This window comes from Gadus morhua, chromosome 9 (genome assembly GCF_902167405.1).
Source record: "Gadus morhua chromosome 9, gadMor3.0, whole genome shotgun sequence".
NCBI lineage: Eukaryota > Metazoa > Chordata > Actinopteri > Gadiformes > Gadidae > Gadus > Gadus morhua.
In genome coordinates, this window is record NC_044056.1 from 16,130,803 (window position 1) to 16,153,145 (window position 22,343).

The 22,343-nt window shown below is 48.6% G+C and overlaps 1 protein-coding gene across 1 annotated transcript in view; it reads right to left on the reverse strand.

Moving 5' to 3' along the window:
• hydin (HYDIN axonemal central pair apparatus protein) overlaps nucleotides 1–22,343 on the reverse strand; it is a 75,047-nt gene that overhangs the window by 16,888 nt on the left and 35,816 nt on the right. The window contains exons 34-72 of the mRNA XM_030366114.1: nucleotides 22,211–22,291; nucleotides 21,187–21,339; nucleotides 20,633–20,872; nucleotides 20,110–20,248; nucleotides 19,422–19,583; nucleotides 18,973–19,146; nucleotides 18,563–18,741; nucleotides 18,135–18,245; nucleotides 16,835–16,988; nucleotides 16,408–16,552; nucleotides 16,282–16,306; nucleotides 15,811–15,888; nucleotides 15,469–15,547; nucleotides 15,299–15,342; nucleotides 14,568–14,738; nucleotides 13,895–14,122; nucleotides 13,165–13,368; nucleotides 12,671–12,915; nucleotides 12,063–12,245; nucleotides 11,632–11,751; nucleotides 11,285–11,444; nucleotides 10,638–10,810; nucleotides 10,104–10,302; nucleotides 9,919–10,018; nucleotides 9,633–9,732; nucleotides 9,308–9,476; nucleotides 8,654–8,736; nucleotides 8,158–8,313; nucleotides 7,378–7,492; nucleotides 6,442–6,646; nucleotides 4,454–4,689; nucleotides 3,797–3,927; nucleotides 2,842–3,037; nucleotides 2,094–2,202; nucleotides 1,768–2,001; nucleotides 1,260–1,402; nucleotides 823–1,038; nucleotides 330–481; nucleotides 76–158 (exon numbers count right to left, since the gene is read on the reverse strand). Coding sequence (XP_030221974.1) covers nucleotides 76–158; nucleotides 330–481; nucleotides 823–1,038; nucleotides 1,260–1,402; nucleotides 1,768–2,001; nucleotides 2,094–2,202; nucleotides 2,842–3,037; nucleotides 3,797–3,927; nucleotides 4,454–4,689; nucleotides 6,442–6,646; nucleotides 7,378–7,492; nucleotides 8,158–8,313; nucleotides 8,654–8,736; nucleotides 9,308–9,476; nucleotides 9,633–9,732; nucleotides 9,919–10,018; nucleotides 10,104–10,302; nucleotides 10,638–10,810; nucleotides 11,285–11,444; nucleotides 11,632–11,751; nucleotides 12,063–12,245; nucleotides 12,671–12,915; nucleotides 13,165–13,368; nucleotides 13,895–14,122; nucleotides 14,568–14,738; nucleotides 15,299–15,342; nucleotides 15,469–15,547; nucleotides 15,811–15,888; nucleotides 16,282–16,306; nucleotides 16,408–16,552; nucleotides 16,835–16,988; nucleotides 18,135–18,245; nucleotides 18,563–18,741; nucleotides 18,973–19,146; nucleotides 19,422–19,583; nucleotides 20,110–20,248; nucleotides 20,633–20,872; nucleotides 21,187–21,339; nucleotides 22,211–22,291 — 5,875 coding nt within the window. The remainder of the gene's footprint in view (nucleotides 1–75; nucleotides 159–329; nucleotides 482–822; nucleotides 1,039–1,259; nucleotides 1,403–1,767; nucleotides 2,002–2,093; nucleotides 2,203–2,841; nucleotides 3,038–3,796; nucleotides 3,928–4,453; nucleotides 4,690–6,441; nucleotides 6,647–7,377; nucleotides 7,493–8,157; nucleotides 8,314–8,653; nucleotides 8,737–9,307; nucleotides 9,477–9,632; nucleotides 9,733–9,918; nucleotides 10,019–10,103; nucleotides 10,303–10,637; nucleotides 10,811–11,284; nucleotides 11,445–11,631; nucleotides 11,752–12,062; nucleotides 12,246–12,670; nucleotides 12,916–13,164; nucleotides 13,369–13,894; nucleotides 14,123–14,567; nucleotides 14,739–15,298; nucleotides 15,343–15,468; nucleotides 15,548–15,810; nucleotides 15,889–16,281; nucleotides 16,307–16,407; nucleotides 16,553–16,834; nucleotides 16,989–18,134; nucleotides 18,246–18,562; nucleotides 18,742–18,972; nucleotides 19,147–19,421; nucleotides 19,584–20,109; nucleotides 20,249–20,632; nucleotides 20,873–21,186; nucleotides 21,340–22,210; nucleotides 22,292–22,343) is intronic.

Sequence of the window (22,343 nt, forward strand, 5' to 3'; positions counted from 1 at the left end):
ATATTATTGTCACCCCCCTGACCCTAGCCCCCAAGAGGGAAAGATAAAAGTCCCTTAATAGAAGCTCCACAGCACCTCTTTCAGCGCTGTCGTATGGGTCCATGACGACCTTCCATGAATACTCCAGCTGGACCACCCCCTGGTTCCTGATCGTCAGTCTGTGCACACAGACATATGTAGGGGACCAAACAGTTCAACTGTCACCCGTTCCAGGCTCCAACGGACCAACCCGTTTTTATAGAACCTATTAACCAAGCACAACTCCAAGTGGGACTCGTACAGAGACCTCAAAATCTGCATTATCTACAAAGGTGTACCCGGAGACTCACTGGGAGACCCTGGTCTGGTAGAGCATGGTGTCTTTGAAGCGGACCGCTTCCCCGTCGCAGAGGAACATGGCGTAGTCACACACGGCGCTGACCCTCAGCTCCAGCTCCCGCTGGGAGCCCTCCACCACAGAGCAGGGGGGCTCAGGCTCCGACTGCACCACCCACACACACACACAGAATGACACACACACACACACACACGATGACACACACACACACACACACACACACACACACACACACACACACACACAATGACACAATGAGACACAGACACACACACACACACACACACACACACACACACACACACACACACACACACACACACACACACACACACACACACACACACACAGTGACACATACACACAATGACACACACAGATAAACACAGACACATACACACACACAATGACACACACACACCTATTAAAAAAACTGTCCCTTTGGGTTCAATGTGTGTATCACAGCGATGGTGGACATACTGTACCTGGTTGTTGGCGGGCTGCTGGGGACCACCAGAGGGAACCAGGGGCAGATGGGCCGTGCGTTTCCGGTCGTCCCAGTCAACCACCTCCTCGGTGGGCCGGTCAAACTCCACCGAGCACAGCCTCACTACAGAGCCCTGGGCTGCCAGGGTCACCGGCAGAGGGGAGCAGAAGGCCAGGCTGACCTCCTTAGAGCAGCCGGCGTGGAGGTGGCCTGCCTGAGGAGGAGGAGGAGGAGAAGGAGGAGGAGGAGGAGGGGGAAGAGGAGGAGGAGGAGGAGGAGGAGGAGGAGGAGGAGGAGGAGGATGAGGAGGAGGAGGAGGGGGAGGGGGAGGAGGAGGAGGAGGTCACACGAGTGACCAGGTCGATGGCCTAGTAACACACGTCTTATTGCAGTTGTGTGTTTTTTTTGTCATGGCATTACTCTCTTCGCCATTACCTGTGGAGAGAAGGTGATGTGGGGCGTGGGGGCGGGCCACTCGAACCTCAGGGCCGTGCTGGTGCTGTGATTGGTCATGGTGAAGTGCTCTCTGTAGGGACGGCCCACCTGGCAGTGCCCCAGGTCAAGTGCCTCGTACTCGCCTGGAGGAGATGTGGATGGTTCCATAGACATATTGATCATTGAGGACACATCTTTTGCGTGGATGTTTGATACTGGATAGATAGATACTAGACTTTTCGAGTTATTTTTCCCAACCCAGTTCTGATCAGACCCCACTGCCCCCCAGCTCCACAGAACAGTCTAAACTTTGCTGAGAAAAACAAACTCACACGATCACCCAGACTTCATATGACTTTCCAATAACCGTGATCGCCTCCTGCAGCGCTGTCTGATACAAGGGTGAGCCACACCCGTCTCCCTCCCCTTTAATCTCCTCTAATCCCCTCCACCCCCTCCCCTCCTCTAACCTCCCCTTCATCACCTCCACCCCATCCCCTCCTCCTACCCTCCTCCAGGTCCCCGTCCTCCGGGGCCGTCCTGCGCAGGTTGTCCAGGGTGATGATGTCTCGGTAGGCCTCTCCGGTCAGGTTCACCATGATGCGGTTGTACTGGTTGTCCTGGACCAGCACCTCTATGCGGGCCCTGGCGCTGAGTGGCTGCTCCGGGTGAAAGCCGACCTCAAACCCTGCCGACTGGCCCGGGGCCAGCCTGAGGGAGGCCCTGTGGCAGAGCGGGGGCTCTGGTGGAAGAGCCGGTGAAGGAATCAGGTAGAATATATGAATGGACTCATCGGCCATACGGCAGCATGGGGGTGCGGCGGTGAGGCTGTACCTGGGTCAGCAGTGCTCTCTAGTGGTGAGCATGTGATACTGCTGATGGTGTTGTCAGGGGCTGGCTTGATGGTGAACACTCTTTGTTTATCCAGCATGTCGATGTGGACCTATGGATTAAACACAGACCGACACTCAAACTGTCTCACTTTATATTTGTTTCCATTCCATTCTCTATTTTCAGTTTTTCATGTTCTACATTTCTTAGCCTTAAATTCTGTATAGCTACGACAAAGATGTAACGTGCATTGTACTTAGAATAGTATTGCCCGGAACAACCCTGTGTTTAACTCCTGAATCTTTAATCCTGAGAAATATGGTCCACTAAACCAGTGGTGGGGGGTCGACCCATAAGTGGGTCATGAAGCATATGCCAAACCTTAGAGAGAGGGCCATGCATGTTTCAGGTCCGTTGAATATTATGTCTCAATGGACTTTTCATTGGCTTTAGCCCCCATCAGTGCAGCTTGTGTTCTCTCTGTTTTGAACTGTTCACGTAGGCATTGTTGATTACTGCAATATTGGCAGATATATTTTGGGTTGTGACTTTATAAACAAAGACACGTGTGGGTCCTTAGGAAAGACCAGTTGAGAAACACTGCAGTAAACTTAACTGTAGTAAAGTAATAATCATATCATTAATGCAAATGAAAGTATTAGTACAACATCATTATCAACTCCTACCACCAGGTCTTTAAAAATCAATAAGTATTAGTTTGAACACAAACTAAACCCCCTCCTGGCTTTACCTGAGCCCCCATGATGCCATCGTTCCTCAGCACCAAGGGGAGCGCGTGCTGCCGCCCGGCCAACAGCCGGCCGAACTGTAGAACGGGGTTTCCCTGGCTGTCCCGCAGGGCCGGCCGGGTCACAAACACACTGGGCAGGTTGCCCTCTCCTAACAGGTTGAACTGCAGAAGTTTGCTCTTCACCATCGAAATCATACTGGAGCAAGGCCAAGAGAGAGACATAGAGAGAAATAGAGAGAGACAGAGTGAGAGACAGAGTGAGAGACAGAGCGAGAGAGAGCGGGAGACAGAGCGAGAGAGAGAGAGAGAGAGAGAGAGAGAGAGACAGAGCGAGAGAGAGAGAGAGAGAGAGAGAGAGAGAGAGAGAGAGAGAGAGAGAGAGAGAGAGAGAGAGAGAGAGAAAGAGAAAGACAGAGCGGGAGAGAGCGAGTGACAGAGCGAGAGAGAGAGAGCGAGAGAGAGAGAGATAGAGAGGGACAGAGAGAGAGAAAGAGAGAGACAGAGCAAGAGAGAGCGAGTGACAGGGCGAGAGAGAGAGAAAAAGAGGCACAGAGAGAGAGAGAAAGAGAGACAGAGCGAGAGAGCGCGCATGACAGAGCGAGAGAGAGAGAGAGAGAAAGAGAGGGTCACAGAGAGCGGGACAGAGACACAGATAGGGAGAGACACAGAGAAAGGGACAGAGAGAGGGACAGGGACACAGATAGAGACAGAGAGAGAGAGACAGAGAGAGAGAGAGAGAGAGAGAGAGAGAGAGAGAGAGCAAGCGAGACAAAGAGAGGGAGACACAATAAAAAAATAAGTTGAATGTTCAAGTTAAGGGTGTGAAAAAATAGATAGAAAGTAAATAGATGATGCACAATTGTACCGTTGAAAGACTGCTCTCTTATCACAATGTATTTATTCATATAGAGTTAATTGTATTTTATATCATTGTATATCACACACACACACAGACCTGATGCCTCCCTCCAGCACAGCCTCGAACACAGCCCTATGCTGCCGGATGGTGTGAGGGTTGAAGGTGACCTCTGCAAAGCAGTGCGACTGGCTGGGGACGTACAGTCTCATAGGAGATACGTCAAACACCTCCACGTCACGGGGAAAAAGGAGCAGAACACACACACGTAAAAGGGAGTGATTCCCAACCTGCTGATGTAGCTCCAATATTGATAGGCCTTCATGGTGAAGCTCATTTAAATCCTAGAGGCCTGGGTATAGGCTAGGTTGATAGCCCTAGCCAGAGCTCCCTCTCTCCTCCCACCTGCCGCTCTCTCCCTCGATCCCTGACCCCGCCTTTTAAAAAGGCTTTGGTTCATTCTGGGACGACTCTAGAGGCTGCCCTGCATCAATCCCCTTCAATTGAGTTTCAATCAATGGACAAGTGTATGGCATCATAACGCCTATTCAGCAGTATTGGGTTACCCTATCAACCAATCAGACAGTATGCATGAAATAGCTTATGCTCAACCTAGAGAGGGAGTTATCTGATCAGTCTAGCGCTGGTTGGTTTGCCTCTTAACCAGCAGTCAGCCCAACCGCTAACCAGCGACCACCAGCGCTGGTAAGTCATCAGTCAGCCCGACCCCTAAGCAGGGTGCACCAGTCTCGGTACCTTGGTGGTACCCTGTTTGATGGCCAGCAGCAGCTGGCAGGGCACCAGGCCGGTGTTGGTGAGCCTGAAGCGGGCCCGGACGCCGCCGCCGGCCGCCACCACGTTGTGGAAGACGAACGTGTTGTCCTCCACCACGTACACGCCCGGCGCGCTGGCGAACGGCTCCGACCGCAGCTGGCCGGCACTGGGACACAGCCGGTGCTCCTCGAAGATGGAGTTCATGTCCTGCCCGAGTCCTGCGGGGAACAGGGTGTGTGTGTGTGTGTGTGTGTGTGTGTGTGTGTGTGTGTGTGTGTGTGTGTGTGTGTGTGTGTGTGTGTGTGTGTGTATGTGTGAAAAGAAAAATACTTGACTGAAAGAATAAATGATACTAATAGAGATCCATTCAATTCTAGACTGTAAAGGCTAGTGTGGCAGGATAGTTAGAAATGCACTGAGTTCGATACCCTATATACTGGAGCCAGATCACTTTGTGTGACCTGATCTGACCACTGTCAGACACTGTCAGACACATTGGATAACAGGCTAAATATCTGCCAAATATCTGCCAATCTCGTTGAGGTTAAACGCCATGTACCACAGACATGAGCAACGGACCATCTCATTTCGGTCTGCAATGCAGTTTCCCATACGTAGACTTCACTTTTTTAGCATTTTAAATTCATACATATTTTATCCGTTCGAGGGGCGTCTCCATCCTGGGAGCAACTTGAATCCATTAGGAACATTTAGAAAGGTTAGATCGGTTGCAACTGGCTTTTAGTTTGCCTATTATTTTGGGAAGAGTGCCCTGTAATTCTCCTAATAAGGTTAAAGGACAATTCCGGTATTTTGAACATTGAGCCCCCTTTCTGGTTTGTTTAGGATGAAATAGAGTGGGTGACACCGAAATTTGAACTAATTGTCCTTTCTCGGGTATTTGGCTCATTTTGAATCGCTCCTGCCTGCTTCACAATGGTTGTCTGTGTGCATACACAAACCTGTCAAACCAGCAACCCTAAACGTTCTTTTTTCAAAAATGTGCAAGTAACCGAGTGGTTAGTGGCATTTGTGAAGTTTAAAAAAAAATTATCGGCGCAATATATGGTTTCTGTCGTGTTTTATTGCACATTTATCGCCAGTTGATTTCAGTTGGAAGACTCATTACTGCACGATGCTATTACTCCGCCGAACCGGAAAGGTGGGCTGTTTACGTTGGTTTGAAGTCTTGTACCGCGAGCACCTCGGATTAGGGAAAATCACATAGAAAATCACTGAAAATGGATTATGAAAGGTGGATTCTGGAGGACGCACTCGATTTTGAGTTTGACGGCAGAGGATATCGTTTTGAACCAGAATTCACCCAAGAGGAGCTACGTGAGATGGAGGCTAGGGCTACGGAGGCGCCTGAAGCTCCGGCTGAAGCGGTCCCCAGGATCACGGGCGGGTGGTGTGCCTGTGGGAAGTGCAGGCAGATGCCGACGGAAGTCGAAAGTAGGTGCTGCACGGAGTGGGACCTTGTGCGGAAGTTTATATGCGGTTGTGAGGTATCTGAAAAAATAGTTCCATTTAGCAACTAACACGGATGGAAACCATATATTGCGCCGATAATTTTTTTTTAAACTTCAAGAATGCCACTAACCACTCGGTTACTTGCACATTTTTGAAAACAAACGTTTAGGGTTGCTGGGTTGACAGGTTTGTGTATGCACACAGACAACCATTGTGAAGCAGGCAGGAGCGATTCAAAATGAGCCAAATACCCGAGAAAGGACTAATAGTTCAAATTTCGGTGTCACCCACTCTATTTCATCCTAAACAAACCAGAAAGGGGGCCCAATGTTCAAAATACCGGAATTGTCCTTTAAGCCTGTGAGGTTCGCAGGTGTTTCGCGCCTGCCTGTTCTTGTTTCAACTCAATGTCCAATGTGTTCACAATATTGCACGGCCCTTGAATCACAATATCACTGTTTTCTCACTACGCTATCGTCATGGCTACATCCTCCCACCTGGCACAGCCACATCCACCGCCAGCATGAAGGGGGTGCCCTCGGGGTGGCCCGAGGGGTCCCGGTCGCTGAAGTCTATGGCCATATACTCGGACCAGGTCCCCAGCTGGTCCGCCCCGCAGTCCACCAACACCTGCTGCTGCCCCCCGGGCTGAAGGAGCCCGGCACAGGGGCACACGGTGAACAGCCCAAAGGTCCAGCGGCTCTGGGGTGGGGGGCCCGGGCACAGAGAGGAGACAGAGGGGACAGAGCGGACACAGCAGCCGTTAAACCTCCGTAATGGCTGGACAAAATGGAATATGTAGGATTTACCTACAAATTTTCTTCAACTTCAAGGTGAATCACAAACATTTTATAAATAATAGACATTCTAAAATAACAGATTTGTACGGTTTATCTTACAAAGAAGTACACAATTAGTATTTTCATATCAAGATAATTCAAATTAGTGCTGCACGATTAACCGGATCGCAATCGCTATCGTGATATCAGCCTTTGTTATTGCATAACCGCAAAAGGAAGCGATTTAATAAAATAAAATGTATCATCTTATTTATTATATTAACTTTAATTTGTTGTACTATTGAGAAACCACAGCTGAAATGCCTTGATTTTGAAAAATATATTTTCTTATTATTTATTTAATTTTGTAAAATATTGTTATTTTGAAAACAGTACTGTACACTTTTTTTAGTTTTTGTATTTTTTATGCTAGTTTAAGTTTGTATGTTTGAGCTGAGAAAGAAACACAAAAATGATCAGTAATCTGTGTGCATTTTCCTTGATAACCAAGCAAAGTAGACTCATGACACCATCTGTTTATTATATCGCAATCGGAAATCGCAATATTGTCCATAATAAACGCAATATGACTTTTTCACCAAATCGTGCAGCACTAATTCAAATGGCATCATCAACATTCTAGCGCAGACTCACCTGCATAACGCCCACATCACGCACAACGGAGTCGGAGCGCTTCACTTTTCTGGCAGGAGCCTGGGGCTTCGCTAGCTGGCTCTCACAAGAGGTCCTGACGCCTGGAGCCTCAGTCCTGAGAGGAGACCACCAGGCAGTAGAGTGAAAGACATTCAAGTTAAAGGTGAAAGGGTCAAGTTCAAGGTGTAATTTTGAGTGTCAATCGTTAGAAGTGGCAAAGACATCCGTCAGCTTTTAGTGAGGGATATGCTCTTTGAGAATCAGTGTTTTAAGTTAGCAGCGCCTGCTTTTATTTGGGGCTATTACGATTTTAGACATCACCTGTCTTATTTCTGACAAATCAGGGCATCTCATCCCTGAATGAAAACAAAGGGAGGGAGTGGACACTTTTGGCGTTGTTTATTTTAAACATCTTGCATTCTTTTGGTCTTTTCTTTAGCACCCTCAAATCTTACCATGGTATTAAACCCCATATTAGATAAAAAGCCTGCTTTGGGGATGGTCTGGTGGAGCCCTGACCAGAGCCGCGACCAGAGCCATGACCAGAGCCCTGACCAGAGCCCTGACCAGAGCCGTGATCAGAGCCATGACTAGCATTTTAAAACGGATGCCACATGAGCTAGTTCATAATTTGCACAGCTCCTCTGACATACTTTATCCAAAGTAGTGAATTTGGACTACAGGAGCCATTGTAAACACTTGGTATCAATGCTACATCTTGTTCCTTTAAGTGAGGATATAAACGTATACATGTGTGCGAACTGTGCAAACTATGCTTGCCTTCCAGGTGGGACGGGCTGCAGGCCGTTGCTCATGCGGCCGATGGTGAAGCGGGCCTCAAACTCCCCAGTGTTCTCGATGGTGAAGCTCTGGCTGCTTCTGCTGCCGAAGACCAGCGGGCCAAAGTTGATTTCACTGGCAGGTGTGACTTTGTACCTGAATATGAAGATGCCATGAACATTGAAATGAATTCAGAATGTAGATTCAACCTTCTGATTTGTTTTGAACTTGAATTCAATCAAGAGAAAAATTCATCTTACACAATCCAAATTCATCAGGTCATCAAGATAAATGACTATTAATGAATTTAGAATATTTATTAATGTACATATTTTATAATATTGTGCAAGATATTTATTTATGTATATATACTTAACTCAAAGTATTGTGATTCAGATTTAGCATCTTTACCAGTCACTTTATATCGATATTATATTTTTATACCGGGTGCCTCTCTGAATTTCCCCTTCAATCAATATATCTTCTGAAGACTGACCTGCTAAAAGACGCCCGGATCGACACTTTGATGGGAATGATTGCTATGACTTCGCCGCCTATACCGATAGAAGGCTCAATAACCTGCAAAGGACAGACAATGTTAGTGACTTTGATAGAGCAGCAATTGGTAGCAGTAAGTGGTTCTGATGGGTGGGTTTCTGCCCAGGGCCACGCAGCATTGGCTACTGGTCCACACTCCACCTCGTCTGAATAAAGTTTTATGATATTAGTTACTGTTTAATCCTGCACGTCACATTCATTGATATGTGCCAAACATATAGAGAGACATTTAAATGAAGGTGCATAGATTTGGTCAAATGTGAACATATTTCTGAATCCATCCAAATGATTAATTATTTACTGGTGACCAAATGATTAGTTGCAATAAGACTAAAAAAAGACTACAATCTTAAGGTGGCTTGGGAAATGTCGCCTCTGCATGGATCAAGTGACACAAGTGCATTTATAGAATCATAAATATGTATGCATTTGCACAAGCATCTACAAGTGAACTTTTACAAGCGCAGTTTGGAACAGTCAATAATGTGACACAACTATGCTCGGGTTAGACAGAGTTGGGCGATGAGATCCACTGGTGTAAATTGTGGTTATGTAACTGCGGTGGAAAGGGTAGGCGGGGTTGTAGAGTGACCTGGCATTGCAGGAGAGGCTCTTCCTCAATGCACACTTCCTTGTCGTGGTTAAAGAGGATGTGCACTGCGGTGGGCCTCTCGGTGGGCAGCAGGCTGCCCTGCGCTGGGGACACGCTGAACACAGTGGACGGGTCGGGCTGGGAGGGGTCCGTGCGCTCCAGCGTGAACCTGTTCCACGAGGGGTCGACAGGATTAGACGACATGAGATAACATCTTTATTGATCCCAGAAGGGAAACAAGTAAGAAGAAGGGTAACGCCGATACATTCAAATGAACGTGCGCATGAAACCTGATGAGGAAATGACAAATACAAACAGAACTCACTTGTAGGCCAGCTCGTACTTCCCCTTATTCTTCAAGGTGATGCACCGGTTCACCTCCTTAAACACCCTGACGGCTCCAAAGTCCAGACAGCCGTCATTCCCTGTAAAAAAACACGAGACACGTGATACCTGGTCAGCACCGATGTCAACCATGTGGCCCGTCGCACATTTCAAATGTGTGTTTTGTTTCCATACATGAGTCTACTTAAGCGTTTAGCGTTGTGGTTGATAAGTGTGGAGGAGCTACGTCCTCGACACACTCAACGTGTGTGTGCTGCGTGCCGTACCATTAGGAGTGATAATGTCCAGGTGAACGTCGTATGCCTCGGTGCCGATGTGCAGGTGCTCGGTTTGCGCCACTCCTAAGATGTTGTCCACATCGGACACCTGAAACACACACATGGAATCCAGCCGATCAGAGGGAGGACCATTGGATCCAGGCCTGGTAAACACAAACCAATGAGTACAATACCTCCAGGCGCAGGGTCTTCCTGAAGTGAAGGGGCTTGATGGCCTTGAAGCGGACCTGCAGGCAGAAGGAGTCCCGGGCAGGGATCACGCCCTCCACCTGGGACACGCTGAACTCCTCCCCCAGGTCGTCCAGGCCCTTCAGCCTCCAGGCGGCGGGCAGTGCCATGTTGTTGCTCAGCGTCACACTACGGCTGTCCTCCCTGGAGGTGGGGGGGTGGTGGAGGTGGAGGTCAGGAGGGCGGGTGGTGGAGGTTGGGCGGGGGGTGGGAGTGAGAAGAAGGTCAGAGAAGATTAAAAGATCGGTCAACAAAACTGTCATCCCCTTGAATATATTTATTTGTTTTCACAAAGTTATTGCTTTGGGTGTGGATGGATGAGAGGGGGAGGGGGGCGTTGTTTTGAGATGTGTGAATACCTCTGGGTGTGTCGTGGGAGGGGGGGAGAGTTGTAGTAAGCACTTTGTGTAACATTTGCTTGTATTAAAAGTGCTTCCCAAATAAAGTTTGACCGATTGAACACGGCTCCCCTTCCTTACCTGTGGAGCAGGATCCTGTCAAAGTTGAGGTGTTTGCGGTCCAGCTCCAGTTCGGGACGGGCCCCCCAGCAGGAGATGGCGATGAGGACGGGCTCTGGGTTGTCCTTGACGCAGCACACCACGCTGTCCTCGAAGCGACCCACACTGATGGGGTAGGCCCAGATGGACAGCTCCTAGTGGGGGGGGGGGGGGGGGGGGGGCAGAGAGTAAGACAATGCTATCCCATAATCGAACATTCCCCATGAGGAGCATCACATCAGCACACCAGGGAAGACTGCTGGCTTCACTATGTTACTCCAGCACGGTAAGCCTTTCCGCTCCATATAAAACCCTGAACCAATAGAATCTCAGCTTCCTCCTCATTCTGGGTATACATTTGATCTGGCTTTGGAAGCTATCATTGGGTTTCTGCTCACATGTCAGGGAGAAGAGTGGATGACCGAGGCAGTTTCAACATCAATGACACGTTTAATGTCACAAATGATCACCAAGGCACGAACACCACTTAGAGCCACTTCTCAAAATGATCTACAAGAACATCAGCCATATTGTACACATGATTCGTATTTTTCAATCAGTGGACCCTTGTGGTGGCCATTTTGAGACAGCTTGTTTGTCTCACTTAGTGGGGCAAGCCTCCTCCTCACCTGTGCCTGGTTGGGCTGGAGCATCATGACTGGGGGGTCAAGTATGAAGGTGGTGGCCTTGGTGTCGTGTTGGAAGCAGAAGTGGACCTCCGCCTCTAGATCATTTGTGTTTTGGATCACCAGCCTCTCTGTGTTCTCTGGGTATTTCCTCTCTTTGTATCTACACACACACGCGCACACACACACACACACACAAACACACAATGAGGCACAAACCAACAAAAAAACACACATGCACAACCACACAAACACACACATATAAACAGACACACACACATCCATAGTCACTGGGTTATAGCAAAATGGCAAAATGTGTCAAACATTTTGCCGTTGGATCTGGATCTTACAGGTCTCTGGTTTTGCCACAGAGCAGCGGTCCAAACTCATAGAAGCCCGGTTTGAGCACGTATGTCTTCTGCAGGCCCTCCTTTTCCCGGGGGGTCTGCTTCGTCAGGGCAAAGATGGTTCTAAGGAAAAAGCACAGCAGGCTAGGGTTAGGCTTCACTTCCTAGTTTAACAAAGGACACACCTTAATCAGACTGCTGCTCCTTCCATTATGGATGACACTACACTTTCGTGGTGTCATCCATGGTGGTATTTCTTTCATCCAACTCCATGAAAGGAGGCACAACTCTATTCTTTACATGACTGTACTTCCTGGGCTGATACCTGTCTGGTCTTTGATTCATGCTTCTACAGTAAAGGGGAAGGTTGAACTGACCCTGGCTCTGTGGAGATGGAGGGGTAGGCGTACAGTAAAGGGGAAGGTTGAACTGACCCTGGCTCTTTGGAGATGGAGGGGAAGCTGCAGGTCCCTCTGCAAGGGAGGGGGTAGCGTTGCCGGGTGCCCAGCAGTTCAAAGTGCATGGTCTGCTCAAAGGTCCCCGGCACCTCGGACTGGAAGCCCAGCCTCAGCACCACCTCACCATGAGCTGGTACCACCCAACGGAATGTAGTGGACCTGCAGCCACACACACACACACACACACACACACACACACACACACACACACACACACACACACACACACACACACACACACACACACACACACACACACACACACACACACACACACACACACACACACACACACTATGAATGCATCTACAGTATGAATGCATCTACAGTATGAATGCATTTCTACAGTATGTCTATAGTATGTGTGCAGTTTTACAGTGTGTCTACAGTATGTCTGCATGTATACAGTACGAAATTGTGCCTAAAGTATGTGTGCACGTCGGCACTATGTCTGCATGTCTAAAATATATGTGCACGTCTACAGTGTGTCTACAGCATGTGTGCATGTCTACAGTCAGGGTCTGCATGTGTACAGTATGAACGTGTGACTATGTATGTCTGCATGTACAAAGGCAGTCCTGTACTTGGGTCTGGGCTCCAGCGGCGGCTCTGAGCTGGGCTGCCCCGCCCCGCTGAGGTCAGAGGGCGTGACAGAGGGGTGCGGCGGGGAGCGGGACGTGTCCGAGCCCTTCGCCCCTCTTTTAGTCGCCGACCTCCTCCTCTGCTCCTGCTGGCTCTCACTGTCCTTCCTCTCCTTCTCCTTCTCCTTCTCCTTCGTCAAGGGGCCTGCCTTCCTGCCACGCCCTTTCACGGGTGCTATCACTTCCTCCTGTCAAACACACACACACACACACACACACACACACACACACACACACACACACACACACACACGTTTCCCAATCCAAATGCTTACAAATATTTTGGTTTTGGTTTTCATTAGCAACACGCTCTCCATTTTGAATTCTTCTAGGTCACCGTGTGAAGCCTTCTACATCAGTTTTTCTGTGTACTGCATGCGTGTGAGCCGGCGTGTCAGGCCTGCATACGGCTTCATAGCTGACCGACAGTGTGTTACCTTCGGGGGCAGTGACTCAACGGCATCTTCTTCATTGTCCTTTGCGACAAAATCGCCGGGGTACGAAGGGTCCAGGAGGGAGAAGCAGTCGGAGAGCATAAAGCCCTCGCCCTCTGGGCTCCCGCTGGGGAGGGACACCACAGAGTAGGTGACGGGGGGAGGGATCGGAGGGCCGCTGGGGCCCAGGCCCATCCCGTCCAGCACCTTGGACCAGGACAGAGAGAGGAGGTGAGAAACTAAACAGTCGCGGGGCTCTTTAGGAATGGCGGGGGGGCACACCCTCTGTTTGAAGGACAGACCCTTCAAACGGAACAGTCCCGTCTTGTTATCAACATGAATGAGGCAGAGCTGCTGCTTCTCCATGCGAGGAAGGTATTGATGTTTGCTGTTACACTTTCTTTGCTATGTGAAGGGGTCATGGCGGATTTTCACCGTCGGACAAGCCAAAACATCTCCTCAAATGCGTCCATCTTATATAAACAACAGGAGCAGACGACAATAATCACACAATGCGTGATAACATCATCTGAAATCCTCCAATTCCATTCATGATAAGGCTGCGTAGTTTGATCTCCGTGCAGCTTCCCATTGTTGGAGGTGCACAACATGCGACAGATCCTCAAAGGAACTGCTCGTTTTTGTTTCACACACTGTTACTATATAAATGTAAAAACGTCCTGCAAGTGGCTTTGGATGAGAGCAGTAACTCAAGGGAGGCGACGCTGCGTACCTCCCCCACCGGAGGCAGTGCGCCGCTGTTCACCAGCTCCTGGGGGCCAGAAGGGCCCCCGCCCGCACTCAGCGTGAGGTGAGGGACGGCGATGATTGACCGGGGCTCCTCGACCGCCTGGCCGGGCCCCGGGGCCGGCGGCTGGGCGTCGGCCATCTGGCGCTCCTTCTCCAGCCTCCCTCGCTCCTTATCCCCCTTCTCCTTCTCTCGCTCCCTCCTGGTCTTCCTCTCTGTGGGGGGCTGCAGGGAGGGAGAAGAGGGGGCCGTGGAGGTGGTTAAGTGAGTGGGAAACCACAGCGGTCTGCTCACTCACCGTTCATCAGGGTTTGTGAAGGAGGATAGATATGGAAAAAGATAAGTGAAAGTGAATGGATAACAAAAAACCTACTTTAATTCATATGATGTTATTAGGGTTAGTATGGTGTGCATTAGCACCACAGATTTGTATCTTTATTTATGAGGAAATTTGTATAGTGGATATATCCCTCTGTGATATTTTGCTTATTTGTTATTTAAACGGTGAGTCTTTTAGATCCTGTCCATCGGTTGGAATGACATTCTGATCATAGAAATAGACCACGAGGAGTGCCTATATGTTTTGAACCTCAAGGCATTACAGCAGGGGATCCAGCCCAGATCCCATCACCACAGAGAGAGAGAGGGGTCCGGCCACCTGTTTGTCGGGGGGGGTCTCCTCTGGTTCTGCTGGGGCATCAGCGCAGCAGAGCGGGACCTGGAGCAGCCCCAGGAGGCGGTCCCAGTGCTGGAGGACGTGGCTGACTTGGAGCCGGCTCTGCTGGTAGGAGTGGAGCCGTGACAGCAGCTGGAGCTCAGTCTTACTGGGCTGGAGGAGGCACGGGAGGACTCATCAAACACACGATGGGATACTTCATGCATCCAAACCAAACCTGTGTGACTCAATGAATAGAGGATTGTTGGATACTCCACTACAGTACACAGTTTTCTAAACCTCTTAATAGAAGCAGTACAATCACCCTGAATTATCTCCTGATATTATTCAACTATTAAAAATATTATTAAATCTGATAAAAAATCTGATAGACATTCAACTTCCAATAGTTGGATTATTACATATACCTTCCCCATATGAGGCCTACAACAAGCAAAGGAGAGGGCAACATTTCAATTCTCTAACAAAAAACTCCAAAAGTCCAAAAGGACACTTCACTCATATGTTTCCTTCAGCGCTAATGCGTTAAGGATAACAGAAGTGGCATGCGATGCCCCGTGGTATAGAAGTGGGATGTGATTTGTTATGGATTATAGAGGTGGGATGTGATGCGTTATGGATTATAGAAGTGGGATGTGATGTATTACAGATTATAGAGGTGGGATGTGATGCCTCAGAGATTACAGAAGTGGGATGTGATGGCGTGACCTCACCACTTGTTGCTCTGCCTCGACCCCAGAAACCGGGACGAAAGGCCCTGTATACAGACAATGTGGCATGGCTTAAAGACAAGGGAGATTTGCAGGCGTGCGGCCAGCTATATATAAAGTACCAATAAATCTCTGTATTGAAGAAGACATAGAAGCATAAATGAATTGTCTACCTGGCTCACTGGCCTCTGTTGGTGTGTCTTTACAGTTGCTGCAAATGGACTGTATGTTGTTGTCCAGAGACGGGGTGGACTGGATGGTGGGAAGAGAAGGTAGGGAGACATAAAGGTAGCTGGTTTTAGAATAGGGACAGACGGTCTTGTAGAATACACTCTGCGGTTTATAAGCAAGATTTGAAAATGTTTAAGGACATACTGCAAATAAATAGAGAGAGAGAGAGAAAGAGAGAGAGAGATTTGAAAATTTTTAAGAGAGAGAGAGAGAGAGAGAGAGAGAGAGAGAGAGAGAGAGAGAGAGAGAGAGAGAGAGAGAGAGAGAGAGAGATCCCTGCAGACCTTCCTTCCCAGCTGACTCTTCTTTCCCGACACCTCCTTCTTGCCTGCCTTCTTCTTCTTTTTCTCCAGCTCCTCCTCCTCTCTCAACCTCTCCGTCTCCTCCTGCTGCCTCTTCAACTCCTGCTCCTGCTGCTCCTGCTGCTCCCGCTCCCTGAGAGGAGCACCAGCACAACACAGCCACACACAGGCATGCACGCACACACACACACACACACACACACACACACACACACACACACACACACACACACAAGCACACTTTAAATAATTTGGATTATGTATAATCGTTATAATTAACGATAATCATTATAATTAACGATTATACAGGACATAACTGAAGATGCATTCAAATAGTAGAATGCACAATACAAAAACAACAAATCTTTTCAAGGGTACAAACAGCAGCACCACCTCCATTCACTCCGTCTGGAGTGACACAGCAATGATTGCACACAAATACACACCGAATACACACGACTGCTTCTGATGGTCAGACCTTAGGGGCCAGGTAGGATTCAGACCTACATTTTAAAGGGAGCGTTAAAGTGTGTTTGTGTGCGTGCGTGTGTGTGTGTGTGTGCGTGAGTGCGTGCGTACCTCTGCTTGCGCTGGCGGCTCCTTCTGGCTCCCTCCTGCTCCGTCTCCTCCTCCAGCAGAGAGCTGCACTCCTCCCTGGCCTCGCCCTGCGGAGCCGACCGCTCCTCCACCGGCAGCTCCTTCAGAAGGGCCTCTGTGGAGAGCACTAGGAACACGCAACACGCACACACACAAGTATTAATACAGACATACACACAGCGGTACACAGAGGTATGCATGTGGATATACTGCACACAGCTAAAGCTAATTTCTATCCGATGTTGTGGTGTTGGTGGGTTTGAGTTATTGCGTGTGTGTGTGTGTGTGTGTGTGTGTGTGTGTGTGTGTGTGTGTGTGTGTGTGTGTGTGTGTGTGTGTGTGTGTGTGTGTGTGTGTGTGTGTGTGTGTGCGTGCGTGCGTGCGTGCGTGCGTGCGTGTGTGTTCTCACCCTGGGCCGGACTGGCGGGGTCACACAGGTCGACCAGGTAGATGTGCTGCCGGTTGTTGATGGAGGCCAGGGCCACCTGCAGAGCGCTGGCCACTGACGGGGTGTAGACACACTCCAGGCCGTCAATCACAACCCCTCGATAGCAGTCTCTCAGCTGTCACGGGGAAACACCCCAGGAGACACACGGTACAAGTTACGATGATGTAAATCAAGTGTTCGCATAAGCCCATTCCCTACATAGTTTCAGGGCAATAAGTGGAGAACATTGCAGGCTTTGTTAGTGATTTACACTATTTACACATGCAGCTAAGTTCAGGAATATTTCTGTCTCCTGGCGTTTACACATGGCATTGCAATGCCGGAATAATGGGCTAGAGACAGTCCAGCAGAGGGCACCGATGTAACACTGAGAGGATCGCCATATTTCCGAACGTCTCCAGTTTCCAGAAATTATTGAAAAGAGGAGCTTTTTTGCAAAACAGAAGAATCTGTATTGATACTGTTATCTGAAGACAAAAAAGCATTACGATATACAGTTATGGATTCCAATTCCTCCTCCGCGGATTTTGAGTATCTGCAATAACAACGTTTACCCTTCAAAGCCTACAGTCACGATAAAACTCAAAAGGATTTTAAACATTCCTTCTTCTGTGCTGTATTGAACAGCTGTTGGTTTTTTTAAATTAGATGACCAATGCAAGCCGATGTGTTCCCGGTAGAGCTGTCAAGCGATCAAAATATTTAATCGTGATTAATCGCATTGATGTCATAGTTAACTCTAATTAATCGCGATTAATCGCAAATTATTTTTCTATGCTAAATATCCCTTGATTTTTTTGTCCCATAATTCTTCTCATTTTAATTCTCTTATCAACATGGTGAAGTGCATCGGCTTGCCTTGTGCAAATGATTTTTTATTGATAACAACATTGGCATATACACTGATCAAAACAGGACGATACAAAAAAAGAGCCTATAGTGTAATTAAACGACTGCTTTGAACAAATGTCATTTGAACATAGCAGTCAGGCTACTGCTTCTTTGTTTTGAGCCAAAGAAAAAAAAAAAAAAAAAAAGTTTTTTTTTTTTTTTTTTATAAAATAATTGCGTTAATCGCGGGATAAAAAATTTAACGCCGTTAAATTTGGTTCGCGTTAACGCCGTTAATAACGCGTTTAACTGACAGCTCTAGTTCCCGGACAATCATTTCCCCATTATTGACACAAATCTGCCTCTATATCAAACCATGGGAAAATGCAACACACACAACAGACCGGGCAATCACCGTTGCCATTGTTACCTGCAGTCTCTCTGCCAGGAGATCAACCAGCAGCTGATGGGGGAGAAGAGCCCTCAGCGTGTCCACATCTCCCACCTGGCTGATCACCTCAGCGACCTGGCTGCCCCCAGCCTGCACACCAGCAGCACATCACCCATCCATACACACCACCCATCCATACACACCACCCATCCATACACACCACCCATCAATACACACCACCCATCAATACACACCACCCATCAATACCCACCAGCCTTTGGTTTAGGTTACCTGCATAATCAAAACTGCCATTAACAGGTAACTTATGTAATAGCATGCGATCAACCCGTAGAGGGCAATGAAGTCCATATTTACATCTAATCCTACGTTTTCAAAAGGATTCAAAGTCATTTTAGGGTATGGCTTTCCGGTTTACACCTTTTGTCTGATCACAAGCGCCACGCTACCTTGGAAACAGAGTTGGTGTCCAGAGAGCCTTGGGTCCTCTTGGGGGCCACAGAGTCCCAACTGGGGCTGAGACCCTCGTTGTGTTGGGCCACAGACTCTACACTGAGACCACCAGCTTCCGCAGTGGGAGCAGTGGGAGCACTGGGAGCTTCTCCGGGGGGAACCTGACCAGCCTGGCCTTTAGGAATACCGACAAAGACAAGCAACGCATAAAGGTTCATATAAACACACATGGTGTGCTCAGCGGAAGACTGCGGATGCTGCCCTGCTCACTGAGAGGACAATGCACCCTCTGCTATAGGTTTGCATCATGAGCTGGCATGAGCCGTGTCCATTACGTGCTGTTATGTGGTGGTTTCCCTGACTTTGTGCTGGCCTTTCTGCATACAAAGTGAATCCTCTGACTCACCGGCCTCCTCTCCCCTCTTCTGGGCATGCATGGCGGCGGCTTGGTTGTAGAGCTGCCGCGCGGCCAGGCTGGCGGGGGAGGAGCCTGTGGTCAGCGCCTCAGTGACCACGCCCTCCAGCGTGAGACACGCCCCTCCGTAGTGACGGGCCAGGGAGGCGGCCACGCTGCTCTTACCTGAGTGCGTGGACACACACACACACACACACACATACACAGACACACTAACATCAACATCGACTTATTGTTGACCGCCATCGTTTTACTACATAACAGTGGTTTATCAGTTACATTTTAAATATTTTGTAGCGTTTGTAAACCCCGGCAGGAGAGTAAACTGCACCATCCACTATAATCCTCACGGGTGACCTTATACACGTTAACAAAGTTTCCCCATAAGACGTCCAACGACTCCTTTGGCCCTTGACCACCGGGGCATGCGTGTTCCTGACCTGTCTGCGGCGCACCGTGGACGATGACGGCTATGCCCCGTCGGTTTCGCGCAGCCACGGCCTCGGGGGACAGGTCAACGCCCACATGGCGGGCAATCGCCCTGGAGAGAGGAGACATCTCCGGCACCCCCTGACTCCTCTCGCTTCCTTCTCTGACCACCTCTGAACAGAATATGTATTTGATAAGGTTAATGTAAGTTCAAGTTCCTGTGTTTGTTCGCATGCCTCATGGTATGTGAGGGGCAGTCAAATATAGCTGTGGACAAGTGTACGAGCAACTAATAACTAAGGGACAACAAGCAAAGTCAAAAATAACCATCATATAAACACTAAGAAATAATACATGCAAAAGTGAATCAGCGTTAGCGAAACAAAAATATTGCAAACTATTGTAAACAATGGACGTGTAGGGTTACAAATGAGATCTAAAGAAAGAAATGAGCTGGAGCAAAAACTACAAAAAAGGATCAAGGTAAATTACTAAAACGTCGGCCTACATGCCCACTTTCATAGACTCTTTCAGGTTGGAAACATGACCCATGACCGGCCAGGTCTGGAGACACCACACACCACGGGCCGGGTCTGGACGCCACACGGTGGGAGAACAACAGTGGGGCACTTCCACCTCTCTCTTGCAGAGCAGCAGCTCTACTCTGGGGAGGCGCCTGGAGGCGTACCCTGACCCTACCGTCGGGGAGTGGGGTGGGGGAGGAGCAGAGCTCGGCGTAGTGATCCTGCAGCTCCTGGGGCAGGGCTTCTCCAGCCCAGCGGGGAGGCAGCAGCATCGACCGGCCATCGCCATATCCTTCCCACATCAGACGCAGGATCTTGGGGGAAGAGAGAGTGAGAGCAAGAGAGAGAGAGGGGGATAGGGACAGCGGTAGGTGAGAGAGGGGGAAGGTGGGGGGGGCAAGTCAGTGAGAGGAGGATGGAGAGCGAGGGGAGGGGAGAGAGAGGAAGATTGAAAACGAGAGAAAGATAGAGAGAGAGAGAGGGGCAGGGGGGAGAGAGAGGACGAGTGAAGCACAAATCTCAAGCATTCCTTTGTTGGTGAGGAGAAGATGGGGGGGTTGATGTTTTGTAGAATGGCGTCAAATGCAGTAATAAAGTATGCATATCTACATGTCATAAACAACATGCACTCTTCAGCAAACGAGTATTAAGAACAGTATAAGTGTGGCCTGAAGTGCAGACCGGTAGAAGGGCCCTACCTGGTCCTCCTTACGGTACTGCGGGTCCAGCTCCAGGGAGTAGAACTCCAGGGGGAAGGAGCAGGGGTTTCTCACCCTGACCTCGGCCATGGCCCCAGCGCCGCAGGGCATGCAGGGCCCCAGCTGCAGGGCCGAGGGGCTGAACGCCAGCCGGGGCTCCTGGCCCTGTCCCTGGACCCACACCACCTGCCGCTGCGTGCTGCCGGACACGCTTAATACGAGCTGTCGGCGGTACTCGCACTGCAGGCACACACACACGCAAACACACACACACACACACATATATAATCACACACACAGATATAAAGTCACACACACACACACACAAACACACACAGACATCCAAATATAGTCACAAACATACACACACATATATAATCACACACACAGATATAAAGTCACACACAAACACACAAACATATAGTCGCACACACACACACACACACATGGTCGTACACAAGCACACACACGTATATAGTCACAGACACACACACAAACATACATACACATATATACACTTTGGTAGGTAGCTGTGATGTATGTCTGTTGCTCACCTCCTGGGCTGGGATGAACCTGACCTGGAGGTTGAGCCAGGTTCCAGGGTGGAGCAGGCCAGAGGAGGGCTCCACCTCAAACACCGCTGGTGGAGGAGGACTCTGCTCCTGCAGGGCCTTCCGACGCAGGTGGAGTGGCATGAACTTGTCGATCTGGATCCAAGCGACAGACAGAAAGTCCTCAGACATCTTGCTTCGTTATCATAGGCCACAACAGGTTCACTCATGAAATATACTGTATTTGTGTTAACAAATATAGAATAGGGTTGAGCATCATTATAAATATCTTACATATATATATATATCATTAAAGACACCGGTACATACGTAATTTATTCGTTTTAAATGTAAATGGAAGTCAATTGGCCTTTGGTCTTTAAATGGAAATCACACAATTGCCATGGGGACAGACTGGGTATGCAAAATAATGTTTTGCATTTGGTTTTCCATGGCAAGATGCTAATATTTAGTCTAGTCTATCTCTTAACAACAGATAGTAAGATTGATAGTATGGTGTACCATTTCCTTTTTTTTATGCATTGCAAGATTTTATTTGGAATCATTCCAATTCTTACTTCACTAAGCCAATCAATTATTTGTGCTGAAAAGCAAAAGTAAGAGTACATGGCAGCATTTTGTTGGCAAACATCTAATTGAGGTGCAGTGCAAACACACCATAGAAAATCGCAGATAGAATCGCAGAAAGAATGTGTGTACATGAGAAGAATTTTCAACAAATGGTCACTCTGCTCTGAATAAAGATCGATGCACCCCAATGTACCATTGAACCCCTTCAATGTACTGTAAATGCACTGTATCTGTTCAACATTAGGAGCGAAATGTGTATACAAGTGGCTAGATATAGTAAGGTGAGATCATCAAGGCCATACTGAGAACAACGGCATAATGAATGTGGTGACGTAGTATAATGTCTAATAAATAAAAATAAACCTGCTATTGGGCAAACAAATACAGCATATTTCTTTGGGCTTTGGTCAGCAGGATATTGGGTCTGGATCAGTACCTTCTTGCGAGGCCTGGCTGCCTCGGCCATGCTCCAGCTGCACGGTACATTCTCATGGTTGAACAGCTGTATGGTGATCACCTGGTAGGAAGGAAGACCACAGCCACCCTTTATAGAAGCAGACATCACTCAG